Here is a 22021-nt window from a genome sequence, read left to right as displayed (position 1 = left end):
TAACATGCTTCAAAATGTTAATTATGTCAAATACTAAATCCTTTAATATTTATATGCTTAATTACTTAAAGAACAGAATTGTCTTAAATGCATTTGAGTTTAAAGGAAGCTAAGATTCCTATAAGAAGGAATTCAATATATAATACATATGCTTCATTTCGAGTTCATTTTTCTATGGAACACCTAAGTTTTTCCCTATAGCATCCTTTGATAGGCTAATTAAGGCATATAACACATGGATCAACTCCAATTTCTACACATTCATTCCATGAATATTTATTGAGCATTTGCTAGGCACTATGAGAAAAGACAAAATTCCTGTCATAGAAATCACACTTCTTTAATCTCTGCTGATATGACCACAGGCCAGCTCCACTAGAGCAAAAAGGATTAAAAAAAATACAAGAGAGTTTTATAGGCCCTGACCATTATAAACACTTAGCCTCCCATGTTATAAACAATATGTGAAATGATATAAAGCTTGTTAGTTTTTTATAACAGGTAACTTTTTACTTTTCATTGAGTTTACTCTTATTTCATACCATCCATTGCTGGTATATATTTCAAGAAAATATTGCTGGCCTAACGTGCTAAGTGGAATTATTCTAAATTAACTTTTGAATGCATCATACATATGATTGAAAACACACACACACACACACACACACACACACACACGTGAGGAAGGCCACAACCATAAAAACTTTGCAAAGGAATTTTTTCCCTCCTTTAAAATTATCTTTCAAATCCCAAGCAGTTTGGTAGTCCCGATGTCCATAGGTTTCTCAGTGCAGGAATCCCTGTCCAGGTATGTGTGCCTGAAGAACTCTACCTCTCAACTTTCTTTAAGAAGATGGGGGGGAAACAAAAACTCAGGAAATGACACTAACTACATAGGAACTCTAGAATTACATGTTTGATGCAATACTGCTTAAACCATCAGTGAACCTGTGGGAGTCCTGCCTCTGCTTACAGATAAAAAGGAGAAAGCGTTTTATTTCCTGAATGGGGATAGCACCCTCTTACCCTTCCATGGAAAAACTCTGATAGTCAAAACAATTACCTTTCATATTTTCCCATCTGATGAATTCCACAAAGGGAAATATCAGCTCCATGTACTATGTCCTAAAATAATAGTATGCTTCTATATAAAAATTATTTTTATTAAACTTTGTGCATTGTCAAAGATGATTTGATAATTTTTTCAATGAGTTTATTCTAATGTCGTAGGGGAAAATGTCTTCATTTTGTTAAAACAAGGTGATGCATTTTTAAAAATTATTCTCTTTCCAGTTACAGTTAACATTCAATATTGTTTTATATTAGTTTCAGATGTACAGCATAGAATTTTTTTATAATTTATGCAGTGATCCTCCCTATTAGTCTAGTACACACATGGCACTATACATAGTTGTTGCAACATTATTGTCTCTATTCTCTATTCTATGCTTTCCATCCCCATGACTATTTTGTAACTACCAATTTGTATTTCTTAATCCCTTCACCTATTTCACCCAGCTCCACAACGCCCCTCCCCTCTAGAAACCTCAGTTTGTTCTCTATATCTATGAGTCTGTTCAAGGTGATGCATTTTTTGGAGTTTCTCTAAACCTTGTCTAAGAAGGACTACTAAAGTCATTATTTTGATTCAAAATGTTCATCTCCCCAAACATCTTTAAAATGAGGTCAAAATCATCTGTTACTTAAACTTTGTAACCTCCAGTGTGAAGATAGCAGAGTGGGTTTCTGGCACACTTGCTATGCTGACTCATCACCCCTATAATTCTGAGGGCTCCCCCTTCCAGGTACCTTGAGCTGCTGGATTTGTCATGGTGCAACCTAAGGTTTGAAGATGTTTCCCAATATTACAACATGCGTGTAGACATAAGAACAGAACCCCTGGTGATACCATAATGCAATTTGTAATTGTATGTGGAGTACCTCAAGAATTTAGCTTAAAAGGAGATCCTGTTTTTTAAAAGAAAAATTGTCAATATTGACTTCACTCTTTTTTCTAAAATTTCAGAATTCCTCGGTGGATACTATAGAATGAACATTTTCTAGAATTTCAAGCAAGAAGCCAATAAAGTAAATATATCAAAGGTGAAAGTAAATTGGCTAAAAAGTAAAAGGAATCTATAGTTCAGAAACATTGAATTGATATGGAATTAGAGCATTTCTATAAATTTTTTGTAAGAAATAATAGCAAAAAATTTGTATTTTAAAAACTATAAATACTTAAAGAATAGTTCTATTACAATTATATTTTAGACTATGCTCCCACTCCATTAAAAAATGAATGTGTAGGGCCGGCCGAGTGGCACGTTGGTTAAGAACTGGCTTGGGATGCCAGAGGGCCCTGGTTCGAATCCCACATACGAGGGCCAGTGACACTGCCCTCTACAGCTAAGATGCTGAACAACAGCTCGACCTGGAGATGGGCTGCCGTGGGTCGCCGGCGTCCCGCCGGCGTCGGCATGGGCTGCAGTCCCCTGCTGCAGTGGGTTGCCATGGGCTACCATGTGTAGCCAGCAGCCAGCGTGAGCGGCCAGCAGCTGCTGTGAGCGGCCGTCCAGAAGCCGGTGACTGATCTGCCTCGCCCGGGAAGAGCGCAATGATGGTGCCAGCTTGGGCCAGTGAAGCGACGTCCTCCACAACTAGACTGAAGAACAAAACAACAGCAACTTNCGCAATGATGGTGCCAGCTTGGGCCAGTGAAGCGACGTCCTCCACAACTAGACTGAAGAACAAAACAACAGCAACTTGTCTGTTCCCCTTCCCCCGATTCCCCAATAAAATCTTTAAAAAAAAAAAAAGAAGAATGTGTAACTGACAAGATAGAGAAACAAAGGCTGATTTACACTCCCACTTGAAAAAAAAGAAAAAACCCAACAATATATCTGAAACAACTGTTTTCACGACACTGGACATGAGGCCACCAAGGTCAGTGATTCCAGGAAAATGAGATATAAATGCCATGACCTCTGCTATTGTCCCAGCTTACTACCTTGAGAAAATTTCTAGGCTGCAGCACAGAGGGAACCCAGGGGAACCTGGTAGACTCCCTGAGTTGAGGAGATGGAGATGGGGTTTGTGAGAAACCAAGGAAGATATTGTTTGGAAGACACAGCACCAAATAGGAGAGAGCTGCAGAGAGAGAACTCTAGAAACATGCAGAGGGTGCCAATCAAGTCCAGCATCTCAGGTCATGCATGTGAGGAAACAGTTGGAAGCCAAGAAAGGATAAGAGATTGCAAAGCCAGTACTCTCACATGCTCCCCCCAGCCAGCCTGGACAACCTCATCATTCACCCGGCATTGGGTAGAGAATATGGAAGGACCTTGTCTCAGTCTTGGTTAATCATCTAAGTCGCTGAGCAACCTCAGCAATAAAAGGTCCTACAACAGTTTCTGGAAGCTACCCATGTCGACATATATCTTGGATGTTCAGTTGAGCTGTTTTGGGGGTTTAATGAAGTCATGCTGAATTATTAGTATTTGCCTCAAGATTTCACTGAAATGAGTACATCAGCTTTCTCTATACTTTAGACAGAAAACTTGCATTTTTTCACTAAGAAAGAAGTGGAAATATAAGCTATCAACCCTTCTGTTATTTCCCAAAATACAAAAGAGAAAAAAGAGATGTTAAAAGACAGTCTGAGAGAGACAAATTTCCTTTTCATGAGGAGTATTATTTTTAAGAAGGGTGATTTCCAAGAAATGTGCATTTAGCTTTGGAATTTCCAAAGCTGAATCAAATGTCTAATTTTTACATATTTTTAATACATCAAAATGAGATCATAATTCAAATTATAAGCAGTTTATAGTTGTTTATTATATGATAACTTTTATTTTTTTTAATTTTTTTTGTTTTGTTTGTTTGTTTGTTTTTATAAGCTGAGTCATCCTGCCACCGGTTGGCAGCTCAGCAGCTGCTCAGCTCAGGCCGGGAATCGAACCGCTGTTGCTCAGAGCTCAAACTCTTGAGCGAGCTCTTAACCAACAGAGCCAATCAGCTGGCCTATATGATAACTTTTAAAGGAGCTTCCTAATACTGACCAAATTTTGAGACAGTACTAATAGTGTGAAGATATTTAATTTCACAGTTAATAGTTCATTATTTCAAGTAAATGACATTTTGAATGTACAGTTTCCCACTTTGTTATATTTCCATTCAGTGGACAAAGTTATATTGTTCATTGGATAATGAAATTATTATCATTTTTCTAAGTCCCTAGACTATATGCTTATTAGTCAGGTAGCTGTTGCTAGTATCCTTTATTACACATTTATTTCATGGCTTTATGCTATAATTTTTTTTTTTTTTTAAGATTTTTATTGGGGGAATTGGGGGAATGGGAACAGTGCTGGGGAATTGGGGGAAGGGGAACAGACAAGTTGCTGTCATCTTGTTCTTTAGTCTAGTTGTGGAGGACGTTGCTTCACTGGCCCAAGTTGGCACCATCATTGCGCTCTTCTCTGGCAAGGCAGATCAGTCGCTGGCTTCTGGACGGCCGCTCATGGCAGCTGCTGGCCGCTCACGCTGGCTGCTGGCTACATACAGTAGCCCATGGCAACCCACTGCCACAGGGACTGCAGCCTACGCTGTCGCCGGCGACTCATGGCAGCCCAGCTCCAGGTTGAGCTGTTGTTCAGCATCTTAGCTGCAGAGGGCAGTGTCACTGGCCCTCATATGTAGGATCCGAACCGGGGCCCTCTGGCATCCCAAGCGAGTTTTTAACCATCACACCACTCGGCCGGCCCGCTTTATGCTATAATTGATGCTCATTTTCGTTCACATTTCTTTTATTCACGTTACTTTGGTTACCACCTAAAAACTTTAGGAAATTAAATGAAATCCCAAAGGGCTGCACTGGAAGAAAACTCCATGAGTATACACTGGATATTGATTTGAGAGGTTTCATGTAGGGCCTAAGCTAGATCAAGTTTGTGGAAGTGTCACTGTCTGTTATACGAGTACAATTAAATGGACTGATTTTTTTTCAAGGAGTCTGTTAAAACATGCCAACACGAAAACATTACTTACAAAATTGCAGTGCCCATAATGTTTTACAGACATCAACATCCAGGAGAGTTGAAAACTACAAAAATCTGTTTCCAAATTTATATTGGATCTTCTCAGATGCCTCATTAACTTGAAATATATCATCAAATAATCTGCGTTAAAACCTATCTGCAGTAACTTTATTACACATTCTATGATAAGGCTGTTAAATACTCTAACTGTTTCAAGTGTGTCTTTATTTAAAAGGATAGCCTTGCCTTTACACTTTTACTTTGGAAACATACTAGTGCGTCCATATTTTCATTTCAAATGCGTATTCATGATATCACCCCATGAAGTGAACCCTGGCAGCTAAGGAATTGATTTCCCAAGCATTACTAAACCAAAATCAACATAGAAGTCTGTGGGTCATATCACTAAACCAAACATTATATATTTAAATGTATGCATTGCAAGTTTCAGAAAGAAAGGAATGTGCCTTTTACACCTTTGTGGTGGCCATCAAATTGCTTTTCTGACTCCTTACGTTATTTATACAAAACTTGCACACATAAAACAAGTAAGTATTTATCTACTCTGGTATATGCATAAACAGAAAGGGCTGTGGGACCACAGCGGGGTCCCCAATTACAAGTCAGCCACAACTTTTCTGTGTGATTATTGGCTACAGTGAATCTGGAAAAAAAATATTGCTGTTGGATTTTAATGTCTTCATATGCTTTCAAACATCCCTGAGACTAGAAAGGCACTATACAGTTTTGCAAATAAGTAATCTTTTTTCTAGTTGCACAGCATGTTTTTAGCAAAGAAAAACATGTGTGGGAAATAAGCAAATGCACCTTTTCAAAATTAATTTGTGTCAGGAATGAAGCTGTCTCCAACTCTAACTTCAGTTTGAAAAAGGTTTCAACACTTGGTATTTCTCTTTGTCAATATATCTACATGAGTTTCTCATATACTTTTTATGGGTATAGAAAAATCTTGAGAAAACCATGCTATAAGTTACATCTTTTAATATACATTGTGTCTGGCTACATTTTTACCCAGCATGCACCCACACATGCCTAGATATTCAAATCTCTTGGTGAACTTAAGGTTAAGGATCTCTGTTTCAAAATAAAAATGGATACATTTCCACTTTTCTTTTTTTATCAATTAGTATGATTTATTTTGGGATTTTATGTGGTACAACTAAAAAAATTCAATAATGCAAACTGTAGTCAACATTGATCAGTATACTGAGAGTTAGATATTTACATACAGATGATCAAGCTTTGCTTCTGGTCTAATTCAACTACCTGAACTCTATTAACACATGCCTATTTTGTCATAATTCAGGTGAACAAATTAAGATGAAGTAGTTTAACAAAGTAATTGGTTATGGGTTAATTATGTAATGCTTGAAGAGATGATTATGAGGCCTGAGGTTAAACAATTAATAGGTCTAACCATTATGGTAGTTTGATATTTACATGTGCACTGCTAAGAGAGAGGTAGTTCATGCTGCTTTTAAGATAGCTTTGTTGCTGAAATAAACTCTTGGATTCAAATTTTGTCTCTTTGGAAGCTAAAGAAAAATGATGATGCTACAATGTGGACTTTGTTTCATTAGTTGTAGCACATATATATGAATGAGAAAACAGTAAGCCAGTATATATCCTACCACAGTATTCTTAAGACATTTCTGGTATCCTGTGGTAAGGTTTATATGTTACTATGCCTTTTATAATAAGTGTTTAAATAATTTTTTAATAAGTTCAAATCACATATTTATGAGTTACAATAATTTATAGAGATCTAACATTTTTTATTTTTGCCTACTTAAGTCTATTTCCCTTTTTCTATATACTATGATCTCAATTTTTCTTTGAAACTATCCTATCCCTCCTCTCAGGCCATGAGGATCCTGGGGAGCTGACCTTGTCTTCCCATGAAGACTGAATGGTATGTGATCCAGGCTTGATCACACTGCTCGGTTCAGTGATATCCAGATGAACCAAGCCTTAACATCAGATGCCAATTGAAAACACTGATTTTGGGAGTTTTGGGTGTGTCAGTATTTAAAGGTAGAGCTACTAGTAACCTCCCTGCTACAATGAAGGCTGAGAGTCTGTGGGAGAATCTGCACTTTGAGAAAAGCAGAGCTGCAAGAAAGAATGACAAGATTCCTGATGACATTATTTAACTCATTGGATCCAGCACTACCAGAAGAAGAAAAATTCCAGCCTCTTCAGTTATATGAGTTAATAAATTCACTCTGGGTTGAATTTCTACCACATACAACCAAAAAGTCCTGTACAATATATACAGTAACCTACTCCAAACTACACTCCCAGTGTACTCCAAGTACACTTCTTTCTTAACATCATAGTTTATATATTAAAAATAACCCTCTAGTAGACTCACTTGTCTGTACATATTATTTACTAATTTCTATCAATTATGAGGTTTTCATGGATTGACTGATGCATGTCAATAGCACAAACTTATTCTTTCAGAAATGTAATTTATCGTGCCTGAATTCACTGCCCACTGATCATATTTATATTCATTTATATTTTAACTGGATTCTGGTAGCTCTCTTTTTTTAGTTTTTGTAATTTTTCATAGTATTTTCATGTCTAAAGATAGCTTCCATCATTTTTTAATCTCATTATCTTTTAGCTCTGTATAATGGATAATTTTTTGGCTCTGTCTTTTAATGCACCAATACTCTCTTCATTTGTCTTTAAACTGTTATTTAAGTTATTGACTTCCTCATGTCCATTATATTTTTGTGTTCTACAAGTTTAATTTGATTACTTGTAAATGTGCCTCATCATTTTTTATACTGTCTTGTTTCTTGATTTTTTCATAATTTTTAATTTCTTCAAACATATTAAATTTATTTTAATTTATGTTTTAATAAATTTCCAAAATCTGGGTTTTTTTGAGGGTTTAATTCTGTTGTGTTTTTTTTGTTTGTTTGTTTCTGCTAATGCTTTGTCATGTTGACTTTTTTCCTGGTGTGTTTCTGTGCTTTTTATCTCTGAGTTCATAGTCACTGAAACTTTACCTATGGGAATAAGCTGAGACTTGATTTAAGGAATTGCTCTAAGCATGATTTGAACATGGGTCTTTTATTTTTTATTTTATTTATTTTTTTTTTTAAAGATTTTTTTTTTTTATTGGGGGAATTGGGGGAATGGGAACAGTGCTGGGGAATTGGGGGAAGGGGAACAGACAAGTTGCTGTTGTTTTGTTCTTCAATCTAGTTGTGGAGTATGTTGCCTCACTGGCCCAAGTTGGCACCATCATTGCGCTCTTCTCTGGCGAGGCAGATCAGTCGCCGGCTTCTGGACGGCCGCTCACTGCGGCTGCTGGCCGCTCACGCTGGCTGCTGGCCACACACGGTAGCGCAAGCCACTGCCACAGGGACTGCAGCCCACGCCGTCGCCGGCGACTCACGGCAGCCCAGCTCCAGGTTGAGCTGCTGTTCAGCATCTTAGCTGTAGAGGGCAGTGTCACTGGCCCTCCTATGTGGGATCCGAACCGGGGCCCTTCTGGCGTCCCAAGCCAGTTCTTAACCATCGCGCCACTCGGCCGGCCCTGAACATGGGTCTTTTAAATACATGATACCTAATCTGAGATCACTTTAAACTATATTTTATAGGCATAAAAATCAATGGTTAATATGAATCCTGGATCCATATCTGAGTGAGGGCTGGTTTGTGGTTAAAAATTCTCAGGGAAGACTTTTTATTCTGTCACCTCAAAGCCACGTCCAATATAAACAAGTTTCCTTTCCATGTTTTTGTCTTTTCATTCCAACCCCATCCCTAAAAGGAAAGTTTTTCTCTTTGGTTTCAGTTGTTTTATTTGACGTTCTTTGTCTAACTTCCCACCTATGCAACCTTCTTGTCTTTGTCTGGTCCCTTAAGGTCTCACAGAGATTATTCGATGCTCTGGGACAGCTGTCAGGATTAGCATTGTTTCTTGGTTGGATTCATAGTCTCTCAACATTTTTAGCCTCTAAGGAGTGCCTCAAATGTATGTCAGCTCTTCTATGCAATGCATTTAAAGAGGTTTTGTTTGGGTTTTTTTTAAAGATTTTATTGGGGAATTGGGGGAGGGGAACAGCACTGGGGAATCAGGGAAAGGGAACAGACAAGTTGCTGTCCTTTTGTTCTTCAGTCTAGTTGTGGAGGACGTTGCTTTACTGGCCCATGTTGGTACTACCATTGTGCTCTTCCTGGGTGAGGCAGGTCAGTTGCCCGCCTCTGGACGGCCGCTCATAGCAGCTCTTAGCAGCTCACACCAGCTGCCGGTCACTCACGTTGGCTGCCAGGCCACCCACAGTAGCTTATGGCAGCCCACTGCAGCAGGGGCTGCAGGCTATGCCATCGCTGGTGACTCACAGCAGCCCAGCTCCAAGTCGAGCTGTTGTTCACCAACTTAGCTGTAGAGGGCAGTGTCACTGGCCCTCATGTGGGATCTGAACCGAGGCCCTGCTGCTCAGAGCTGGTGTCCCAAGCCAGCTCTTAAACAACATGCCACTTGGTCGGCCCATTTAAAGAGGCTTTTAAAAGTTTATTTTATCCAGCAATTCTAGGTGTTTTGTATACCTTAAAAAGAAATAGGTATATCTAAACCACAATTTTGATGGAAACAGAAACCCTTGTCCCCCTATTTCTTTAAAGCATAATCATTATTCAAACAGCTACCATGTGAGCCCTCAAAACTCCTGATATCGTGAGGTTATTTCATGAGGTACATATTTTCTTGGTAACAAAGTCAAAGATACTGTTTTTTTTCTGACTCTTCTGTGACTCTATTTCCAATTTCAACAACTATAATTTATGTAGTATAAATTAGTTACCTTACTATAATTTATGTACCTTTTTGAACAGCTATAAAATTTTTTAGAAGAACATAATGAAAATACATCTAGAAAACAAAACAAGTATTTAAAAATACCTGTTTTTATCTTTTTTACAATTTACAGTACATTTTGACATACATTATGCAATTTTTGTTTTTGTCCAAAATGTAGGCAGTGAGAGTATTCCTATGTGGCCAAAAAAAATAACTCCTCAGATGGTAATGCCTGAATTAGAATCCAGATTCTAAACCCTGGTCCAGTGCTCTTATGTTTGAATAAGACAAACTGAATATTTGGAATGTTTAGAAAGAACAAAACAAATGAAATAAACACTACATTGAAAACTTTCTAGTGTCAGGGTATCAGCGTATTTTCTAACTGAAGGTAAGCATGTTGAAATTAATATAAAGTATGCTTTCCTAAACACATTTAATTTTAACTTCTGGAGTACTTTTGTTGTGCTTGTTGAAGATTTATTTGTGGCAAACTATTTCCTATTAATCATTTAGATCAATAGTATACCATTTGATGGACATTCTATACTGAAACACTTGGATGTAATTAATATATATTCAGTAGTCTAGAAGAATTAATTGGCCTATTTACATTTGAGATATTTTGTCAAACAAAATGACAGATGATTTTTCACACTATTTAAAATGGACAGCACTTACAGCTTTGTCTGCAAAGGTATCTTCATAAAATGCCAGCATCAAAGCAAACTGTGCAACTGTGTATATCCTTAAGAGTTGAGACGCCGGTGATGAGAAGGGAACTTCTTTCCCCGTTACCTATGAAGACAAGAAAGAAGCCTTTCCTTTATATTGTTCCTTTGCTTATTCCTCTCGTTGAAATCCACACTAGTAAAGAAGAGATATTGTAAAATGAAATGAAAGGTTTTGCTATTTATTTTTCCAGTATGATTCTAACATTCATTTTTTTGGGTAGAAAAAATGTAAAAGGAGACTTGCTTTTCATTTCGGAAGTATTATAATTCTGATTTAGTCTGCCTTATGTAGAGCAATGTAAAAACTGATTCAGCAATATGTACTGATGGTAAACATAACCAAAAGAAAATATGAATACAAAATATGTCCGTGGTTAAACATGAAAGAATAGCAAAAGAGAAAATGGAAGGTGACTTTGGGTCATGTCAGTAATTGTGCCTCAAAGGGAAATGTTGTATTGGACAAAGCTTTTCCAAACTACAGAATTTCCTGGAAACACTACAATTCTATTTTTTAATGGAGATTAAGCAATAATACGACTTTAACACATTCACTTTAGGTTATCTATTGAAAAAAAGAAAAACAATAAATAGACCACAGTTAACTACACTTTTTAGAGCTGAAATAAACAAAATATTTTCATCTTTGTCAAGTTAGCACATTACTACATAACTGATTTTGAGCATAACCAAAAGTATTGGGGAAATATTTTTACAGCAGCTTTTGTAACTAGGTGAGAAAACATCTTCATTGAGATCAGGATTTTTTGAAAATAATAACAATACCCAAATAAAACATACAATTTTATTCCTTTGAAATAGTGGGTAATTTTTATACTCATAGTTATCTTTGAAATCAACAGCAGTTTACTATTTCTCTTGTTTCTATATTACTATTGACAGTTATTTTGATAAAGAATTACAATATAAATCCTGAATGATTGGAAAAAAATTCCTTTTCCCTGTCTATAAGAGGAACTTGAGAATGAAACTGAATTTTTCATTTGGTTTCCAGTGCTTTAAATCTCTACCAGGCTCATTTCTGTTTTTAAATGGGATTTCTGTATTTAATGCTACTACAATACTGATAGAATTAATAGAGTTATGGTTTAGTCCAGTAACTACATCATCCTGATGTGACTTGAGACATTCCATTTATTTTGTTTCATGAACAAAATAAAGGCTGGACTGAATCAGCTTTAAGGCTCCTCCATCTGTAGTGTGTTAGGATTCGGTGACTGAGCCACACGAGTCTCTACACTACACAAAGACTCCTGGTTGTGAGTTTGGGTGGATCTGAAAAACAGCTTCTGCTGCTGTCACATAAACCATTCTCTCTGGTAAGAGGCAGTGTCTGCCTGGGAGAAGGCACCCCTCTTCTTGGCCCCTAGGTGGTGTCCACTCAATAAGTTATGCACCACAAGGCTGAATTTGCCTAAGGGAATATTTTTTTTTTCCCCCAGATTTGCATGAAGTCAGCATACATATAGGTAAGATGTAGACTTGACAATAGGAAACTCATCTTCACCATGATCAAACCAATGGATTCTACTGACCTCTGGGATTTCTTCACTCAGCCCAAGTCTTGGTTTACCTGGACCCCATCCTGGTCCTTTACATATAACAGAAAACTTATTGAAGAATCCAGGTGTGGCCCAGAATGTAGTCCACATGTAAACCAAATGATGGAACTGGAAAAATAAAAATATATTCTTTTTTTAAATAAGGAAGTTTCTTAACAAAAAGGTTAAATACAATCACTCACATATTTTGTTTTATTGTTTAGCGTAATTTACATAATTTCTTTAACATATAGGTCAGGTATATTTGATTAATGTTAATTAATATGCAATTGAATTGCAACTGTAATTCATTCCATGCATCCTGCATGCCTTTAAAATTAAATGTGTTCTTATAATATTTCTGAAGCTCCACAAAATTATCACTTATAGGTCAATTGTTTAGAAACTCAGCAAAGTAGAAAAAATGAGTTGAGAGCCTTTGTTTTGTTTCCAACGGAACTAACTAGCAGCCTGTGTATTCAATACCCATATCTAATGACATCTTTCTAAAGTCTTGCTAAATGGATATTAGGTTTAACATGGAAACATACAAACATTGTATACATGTCACATATTTTTAAAATAATCCTGTATTTACTGTATTGAGTTATAGACAAACATGTTATATCAAGGAAAAATGTCAAAGCGATTTCTGATAGTCAACTTTTGAGTGTTACATAGACTATATTCTGTCATAAGAAAAGGAAAAGTTTGCTGAGTCAAAAGTTTGCCTTCAAGCTCATAACAGGAATCCACATTTTTACTATAACACATATTTGACAAGTATAGAAGTTACAAGTATGCCCATACATAATAAGTACCCAATAAATATTAGCTGTTAGGATAACTAACTATAAATGCTGTACTTCTCGTCATAATACATCATAGGATTAAAAATAATCCTTGAGTTCGAACATCACTTATCAACTCTAGAGATGAGTTCTGTTATAAGTGTAATAATAAATTACTGTAGAAAGAAATGTTGGCTCCATTAGAATTTGTGGTCTCACAGACATTTTCACTGTCTCTTAAAGAATTTAAACTGCTAGGATTATGAAAATGTGTGTGTTTTTTTTAATTGTCTAAACTGTTGCAATAAGGAATCTTAAGCAATTAAGGAACCATGTAGGATTTAGTGGGGCAGATTTTGAGGAAAAAGGAAATGTTAGATGGAAACTTACCCCGGGGCTTTGCAATAACAATAATACAGAAAATTAATGTGTTTAGTAATAATATGTTTAGTAATGATAATGTGTTTAGTTAATAATGTAATTAAAATTATAATGCATGTTAATATACTAATCTGTTGTGTTATTTTTGAAAACTGAGTTACAATTTTATTGTTATCATACCAGACACAAGCCATGAGACATACATGGTAACATTTTAAAATAAGAAATACTTTCTCCCTTATTTGTTATTCAATGCCCTGAAACCCCTGGACCCCAAAGGGGAGCAAAGTGAATAGTTTATGCTGAATAATAAGGAAAAAAAAATCCATCTAGTGGAGGCCATCCTAAGTTGCTTTTGATGCCTCTGAGGGAAAGGTGAGAAATTTAGCTGAATATAAAGGAATATAAGTAAAAGTAAGTATATGTTTTTATAGGTTCAGGAACCACTAATTATCACAACTTGCTAATTTGACATTTCTGATGAGTGAGCATGCAGGAGACTAAACCTTAGATACAGTTGTGACAATCACTACACTAAAAGGAAAGTTTGTGCGAGGGGTAGATGCTTGGAGATTCGAACCTGACACAGATTCAGCAACACCTCATAAATACTTGTGATTCTCTGAATATTGTCTCTCTCCAAATCCCCTTCATCCAACTATTTGTGTAGCTCGTGTTGTATAGTTCAATCTCTTATTCTGTCTCGACATGAACTGCTTTTTCTCAGCAAGAGTATATGCTTCCAAAGCCTTTCTATTTCAAGGTTCAGCCAGGTACATCACCTGGGAGCTTGTTAGAAACACAGAATCTTGGACAGACCTGAGACTTACTGAACAGAATCCACACTATAATAAGATCCTCCCACGATTCATAGGCATATTAAGTGTGAAAGGCTCTTTCATAGAGGACAGAGACCAAGTGGTCTATTTCCTTTTAAATCTCCACATGAAAGAGACAGGACTACACCAATGTATTATTTCTAAATTGGTTTCAATTCTATAAAGCTTATTATTAAGAAAGTGCCCTGAAATATATCTTTAGTATTCTCTTGAGAAATGTGTTCTTAATAATGCCTGAGATAAGGAGAAGGAGGGAGGGAGGGAAGGAGGGAGGGACTGAGAGAGAGAGAGAGAGAGAGAGAGAGAGGAGGGAGACAGAGACAAAAAGAGAGAAAAATATGGCATGCCCTATAGTAGAGAAAAAAGAATATCATCAATTTTTCTGTTTTGAAGTATGAGATAAAAATGCCTTTCACTTGAAAAATTAAGGCAATTTGTGATGACCTTTTCTGTAAAGAGGTAACACAGTGTAGAGGTTAAATAGAGTTAAACAAGTTTTGGGCTTGGCCTGCAACCCACCTCAGTTAAGTTTGCATTTGACAAGCTCTATGTAGTTGGGTGAATTATTTAAGTCCTGGAAAACTTAGTTTAATCTACCAAAAAAAAAAAATGGGGCTAAAAACAACCACTACCTCATAAGGTTTTAGTAACGGTTACATTAAACATTTGTGCAGAGCTGTTCGCAATGCCCTGAACATACTAAAAGCTCAATAAATGTCCATTTATTTTGTTAGTTTAACTTGCTTAAAAGTTGGAAGAAGTCAGTTTGAAAATCAGACCCAACATGAACGTGTAATTTCCTCCCTCACTGAACGCTGTAAACCCAGTCCCGAGGACAAAGCTGTCATTGACTGACCCCTTTCGTGTTTCAAGCATTCTTATCTTTTTCTCATTTACTAGTACCGAACCCCAGGAGTGTTTGTGGTGGTATGCTGCTGACGGATCGGAGCTTCACAGACATTCCTCATTTCTCTAGTGCCAACCAGTGAGACCAGTGAACAACCAACACCACATGTCTTAACAGAAAACTGGTCCAGCGCAACAAGTCTTAGCAGGTGAGGTAATGCACAGACCTAACCAACCCATAATAGCTCCTGACATTTAGGTCCAAGAAGAGTAGGGCAAAGGCCTCATGGTGAATTTCTAACCAGAGTCCTACAGACTTGGAGCAAATATTTTTCTTACTGTGGGATCAGCCTTAATTATACATTTTACTACCGCTCTTTCTGAACGCATGAATATATTTCAGGTCTATTCTGAGAAAGAATATGTTTGCTAAAGAGCCACTTTTTTTTTTACTCTAGGTAGAAGGCATATTTTAAAATTCTTATAAATTGTTTTTCAATGTATTTTGCCCAATTTGATTCAAGTCTTTGAGTGCCAGAGTTATTTTCAAACTCTTTTACAGTTAAAAAAAAATTGCTTTTCAGGGGAGTGTAATATACTACCATCTTTCAAAGCTGATTTTTCTTTCAAATATGAGTTTATGATAGCATGTAATAACTTCAGAAAGAATGAAACAAAGTACATTACCTGCACCTTGAATGGCTCAAATGTATTAATGGGATGCGTCAGACCATATACAACTTTTTCATTCTCTGCCTCAAATGTCCCTGGAAGATAAACATTAAGGATATCATCTTTGGTTTTCTGTGAATTAAGAAGCTAATTATTTTTATTTTTTAATTCTGGTACTTTTTACTTACCAAAAATTTTATCCCATATAATAAGAGTGCCGCCATAATTTTTGTCTATGCAATAACGGTTTCTGCCTATAAAAAAAAAAAAAAAGAATGAAGTTATGCTTTTTTGGAATATCTCGTCTTGTATTCTAGAACCCATTCACAAAATTAAGACTTGGGTTACAGATGATTTTCCTAGTAATGTCTTTTCACTGACAACACTAGCCTTTATTTGCTAGTAAAGTGAATTTTAATTTATTTTTCAGTTAATTTTACTAAAAAGAGCATATCTCCTTAAAACTACATATATTAAGAATTATTTCATAATAAAAATGTGCTCACAATTTTCCAGTTTGTTAAAAATAAAAAAATAATAATTAAAAATTAAATGGTACAGAAAAAAAGACTCTAGAAAATAAATAATATATGTAGTTTGTATTTGTCTTTTGTTTTCTTTTCTAATTTTTAAGTGAGTTGTTATGTCTATCCTTTTTCTCTGCATCTTTTTCAGGAAGAAAATTTACTACTTAAAGTGAGCCATTACTATTTTTTTAAATAATAAAATACATAAGTGAAAATCAAATTAACCTAGTTTTTTTTTTATTAACTTACAACATATATGATATTTGTTGTGTTCCAAAGGATTCAAGTTATAATTTAATTTTTAATAATGGCATAGTTTCTTCAATAATAATAAAAGATACAACTGTATTCAATGATTATAAATCAAAGAATAAAGGATATTAACCCACCAAATCACCACCCCAACAAACTCAACTGTCTCCATATACACCTTCCCAACATGCAAATGTACATTTGAAAGTGAAGACACAAGGACCAAGCCCCTGCAGTAAAAGGGGAGAGTGGGGCTGGCTCCACAGATGCACAGCCCATGGCCATTGGTGGGGTAAACAGTGGCTCTCAGTTGGAAGGGGAGGGGCGGACGACACACACACAATGTCCACAGTCACAATTGGGAGAGGATAATACTGACATCTAGTATGTAGAGACCAACATCCTATGGTCCCCCCCTACTCCCTAACAAAGAGCTGTCTGGTCTTTTTAAAATCAGTATTAAAATGTTAATAGCGCTGAGGCTGAGAAACCCTGATATAAAGCAATATGCGTGGGAAGGCGCTATGAAGTCAAACGGGAAACCAGCAACTATTTGTTCTTCATTGTGGACTTGTTCTTCTCCACTCCTTATATTTCCTTTTATATGGAGGGAACCCCAAGAGTATAACATTCTTGGCCTCTCTACCACTTCACTAATGATTCCCTCGGGGTGGGGGAATGGCTGTTGAATTTGGAAGAGGAAACAGAACATGTGCAGCCTGACCCCATCCTCTTCTCCTCCTGGGGAGCTCACGCTTCTGCTCTGCTCCCTGCCATGGGAAAAGGGGCCCGCGCCCTTGGGAAGGCAGGCTGCAGGGCTCCAGTGCTGCCTGATTTCTCGAAACTAATACAAAACAGAACAGTAGTATTTATTCTTTTAGTATCAGCTCCCTTCTCTCAACCGGGGTTTACACAAGCTATTGCATGCTGTAATAGTTTGGGCATTGCCATTGGGATACATACATGAATAGAATAGTCTATGCTTTATCTGTTTTACTGCAGATTAGCATGGGAATCCTATCTCTTTTTTTCTATTACCAATAAGGCTGATATGCACATTCTTGTCCAGGTCTTTTGGTTCACAAATGTAAACGTTTCTGTTCTTCCTTAAACCTAAGCCAGTGTCTTTAAGCCTTAGGCACTAGCCACATGGGGTTTCCTCTTTGTCAGGCAAATGTAGCCTATGTCAGGATTGTGCACATATTTTAAGCAGAAAAGTGAAGTGTTGCTTATTAGGCTTTCCTCAAATCCCCACAGTTTTCGAGACCAGGCACTCTGGTGCTTGATAGAAATGACCATCAGCACCAGATCAAGGAATGACCTTCAAGATATAAAGTGTATATCCACTCAGCAGTTTAAGTCATTTTCCCACTACAACTGAGAAGTTTTAGGCAAAACAGAAAATCTAAAAGCCAGATATAAAATGTTGTTGCTGTTTTTTTGTTGTTGCATGTTCTTGCTTTGGACATAAAGCTTGTCCTGATTCAAAGAAAGAAACAATGCCTATTTGCACAGTGGGTGCTGACTCTGTTAGGAAGCTGTGATGAAATGATGCAGAATAATAATATCATTGTTAAATAAATGAAAAAAGAAAGAAGAAATCAAATTTCTTTACCATGATGAACTCTATGATGGCTGGGTGTATTAAGAATCAGTTCCAAAGGTCCAAGGTTATCAACGACCTGTTTAAAACAAAAGGAATATTTATTAATACACACAGGTATTATTAAATGTATATGTAATATATACATACTCACATTAAAACCGTACATGGGTTAATAGACATTCTATGTTCCAGGGTGGGCATCAGAGTCAGAAAAATTTCTTTATCACCTGGTGTTCATATAAAGACAAAAATAAGCTCATGACTCTATTATGAGAGTCTACTGTGAGGTTAAGAGCTAGGCTGCCTCAGTTTGGTTCCTGGACCCTCCATTTATTAATATGTGATCTTGAGAAAATAACAAGCTATTTATAACTCTATTTTGTCATCTTTAAAACAGAAACAATAACAATCTCTAAATAATACTGTTCTGAGAATGCAAAATGGTACTGTAAAATGGTGCTATTGCCAAGGCATACTTCCCTTATTTTATTTTCCACCTTTCAACTATGTCTTTGATGATTTATATAGGCAGAGCATAAATAGGGGGGGAAAAACACAATATTCTATTCATTTTCTGGGTTTGGTTTCACCCAATAATCAGTCACATTATCAACAACTTGCCATTGTAGCTGTTATTTGTTGCATTAGGGTGATCATGCTTATTCAAATAGAATCTTAACTGATCTCCGACCTGTAGACACACCATCTACCAGTACATTCTAGAGGCACAAATCAAAGTCAAATGGGGCTTTTTATACAATCATAGATCCATCAAAACCTGGTCTATAACTCTATAATGTTCTCCCTCAATATTTCTCAGTAAGAATCTCCTATTCCAGAGTATGGAAATTCTAAGGAGTGTAGAAATCAAGTACGTGTCATACACAAGAAATGTAGCCCATGTGTAAGACAGTTGGTAAGTTATATAATTAATATTGGGTAATATGGGAATCCTTTTAATCTCGATTACATTATTCTTTCTTCCGTTGACCATGGTAGATCACAGAATATTTGACTTTTCTTTAATCACCGTATCAATAGATTAGAGCCCACCAATGACCAGCTCAATACATTGTTATATTTTAAGAAATTTCTCACCTCTAGTGTTAACTTCCATATAGAGGATGTATGAGGATTAAAGGAAGAAGTTAAATGATGTTTAAGAGAAAAAAAAAAAAACTCAGCCATTGACAATCATGGCACTGACATGAATTTAGTGACAAGTCATTGATGAGGAGTGGGGAGAGTCAGTAAAATGAAAAAATATTTATGATATATAACAACCAAAGTAGTATGAGAATATTATTTGGATACTTATTTGAACAAAATAAGCAGAAGAGATGTTTTGTAGGCAATGTGGGAAATTGATTACAAAAAGTGTGACATGACAAGAAGTGCGGTTTTTATTGGGCGTTATAATGGCATTGGCATTGTGTAAGAAAACACAACTGTTTTTCAGAGTTCTATAACTGAAAAAGATCCAGGTCTTGCTACAAAACTGTGACATGAGATCTAGGTCTTGTTACAAAATATTTGGCAATGTAAAAGAAAAAGAAATGGATAGCAGATTGCAATTAATCAAAACTGTAATAATTCTTGAATGGAAGTGCTGGAGATATGTAAATGCATTCCATTATTCTTTCTACTTTTCTGAATATTTAAAGATTTTTAAGATAAAATTTTAAATAGAAGAAATTGTTACTCTACTAATATACAGTAGTGCTGTCAGCCAGTTGAAAATATTAATAGATTCCTAAAGTCCCAAACATACTTCTAGATTGCAACTCTTTATATAGCAGGGTTTAATCATTTTTTTTTGGTTTTGGCACTCTCTAACATTAAAACATCCAATGTACACGTGCTCTGCAAATGTGAAGAGCCGCAGTAGCCACACCATCCTTAGCTTGTGGGGTCCTGTACATTCTTGAAGCAGAAACCGTGGCAGCATTGCCATATAACAACGCTGCATCCCTTCAGGGGCAGGTGCCACCATCTCCTTATTAGAAAGAAACAGTCCCTGCTTCCCATCCTGCTGCCCAGCTTCTATGGGATTCTTGGCTTCCATTACGGTACTGACAAAAGTGTATGCATACAAAGGATGTGTAATATTACGTACTGTGTGTTAATTTAAGTCAGTCAGTCTCTCCCTCTCTCTCTCTCTCTTTTTCTCTCTCTCTTCTACCCTCACTCTCTCTCTCACTCTCCTACCCTGGAGTTCTATGACCATTTTTAAAGTTATTTCCATAAGAAATGTATTATGAACTGTAAACAACAGACTTTTTAATTAATTCACAGAACTGAACTCATTTATACACAAAGGACTATCTCTATTTTTTTTTAATTTCAGGAGTTCAAAATAATGTAAATATACAGCCCTTATATCAGACTATACACCAATGAAATAAGGTATTATATCACACAGTATTAATGACCAGGAATTGGGAGGGGAGTAAGTGGAAATAACCCTGTATTTTATTGGACTGCATTGCCTTGTTCTTGGTGGGAAAATATTTGTTGAGAAGAATGGTGATGGATAGAGAACAAGAAAGCGGGTTTCTCAGTAGTCAGAACATTGAAACCTGATGCTTTGGTTGGGCTTTGTATCTCTGGCAGTGAACCAGATGGGAAAGGAGAAAACCATTTTATCCTTGTTTGCCTCTTCGGTGCCGAACATGTGTTACGAAAACAGACAACAAAAGGGGGTGGAGGAGGCTACACTGGCTGGGTTCTGCTCCCCATATGCATTTCTGATCCTTGGTCCTGGCATGTGTGCATCCAGATTTAAAGCCACACAAATGGTGAGTGCATTCAGATGGCTGGAGCCTTGGCTGAGCACATTATTTTTTTAATGTCAAGCTCCTTCCCTCAAAGAAAATCTTTTGCTCCTGCAGGCAAAAACATGGTGATATCAATACTGAAAGTTCCTTTTTTTTTTTCTTTTTTAAAGTTAGAAGCCAAGTACAACACAGGCAACCACAGTTAAATTTCCTGGTAGTGCCTATGAGTACCTTGGAGCTGGGAAAGACCACCTCAGTGTGGGAGATGATTCATCATTCAGACAGGCCAATCAGAACGTCTCTTGTAGAAAAAACACTTCTGACTCAAAGTCAAGGAGAAGTCATTAATAATTAATAAGGCTTGAGCATAACAACTCAATTATCACCCACTTTGCAAATTCAGTCATTTAGCAATTCAACCACATCTAGCTTTGAATCACTTCCTGAAAATATGTTACTGTGGAAATAATTGCAGCTATTCTAATTTTATTATTTATTTGTCTTTTGGGGGGGATTTAAAAGAGTTAATTTAAATAATGAAATTTTAGAACATATAGAGGGCTTAAAAATAATATAGTCCAATGCTCTGTGTCATATATATATGAAAAAAAGCATTAAACTGAAGAGAAGTTAAATTACTAGTCCAAGTTTAAACAGCTTGGGAGGAAACCCAAAAGTCTTCTCAGCGTAAGCTCAGGAATCTTTCAATTTTTCTATCATTTTGCTTTTAAGAAACAGAAATTTTTTTCTATCAAAGGAAAGCAAATTTAATCTTTTAGAACATTAATGGGAATTGATAACTACATCCATTTTTACTATATTTCCATTAAAATGAATCTAGGCATTCATAAAGAGTTCAGAGATTTCAGCTTCTAAACTGCCCTTCATGGTATTTTAGGCAGTTTGGGTGCTTCTTAGGTCTCCAAAGCTATGGTCTAAGTCTTTTTTTTATTTTTATTTTTTTTATTTTTCAATTACAGTTGACATTCAATATTATTGTATATTAGTTTCAGGTGTGCAGAATAGTGGTTAGACGTTTCATATAATTTATGAAGTGATGTCCTATATCGTGTAGTTTTCTGTCAGGGTTTTATAACCTGAGGACTATGGGTGCCTGGAAAGGCCATGGATGGGCTTCAGAAGGTCAAGAACACC

At 36.3% G+C, this 22021-nt stretch overlaps 1 protein-coding gene across 2 annotated transcripts in view; it reads right to left on the bottom strand.

The window, feature by feature from the left end:
- AGMO (alkylglycerol monooxygenase) overlaps positions 1–22021 on the bottom strand; it is a 329212-nt gene that overhangs the window by 154027 nt on the left and 153164 nt on the right. For both annotated transcript variants that reach the window (XM_019659889.1, XM_019659890.1), the window contains exons 6-10: positions 18099–18165; positions 15893–15958; positions 15720–15799; positions 12170–12304; positions 10561–10677 (exon numbers count right to left, since the gene is read on the bottom strand). In XM_019659889.1, coding sequence (XP_019515434.1) covers positions 10561–10677; positions 12170–12304; positions 15720–15799; positions 15893–15958; positions 18099–18165 — 465 coding nt within the window. The remainder of the gene's footprint in view (positions 1–10560; positions 10678–12169; positions 12305–15719; positions 15800–15892; positions 15959–18098; positions 18166–22021) is intronic.

Source organism: Hipposideros armiger, unplaced genomic scaffold (assembly GCF_001890085.2).
Source record: "Hipposideros armiger isolate ML-2016 unplaced genomic scaffold, ASM189008v1 scaffold_305, whole genome shotgun sequence".
Classification (NCBI taxonomy): Eukaryota; Metazoa; Chordata; class Mammalia; order Chiroptera; family Hipposideridae; genus Hipposideros; species Hipposideros armiger.
This window is presented reverse-complemented; position numbering and strand designations above follow the sequence as displayed.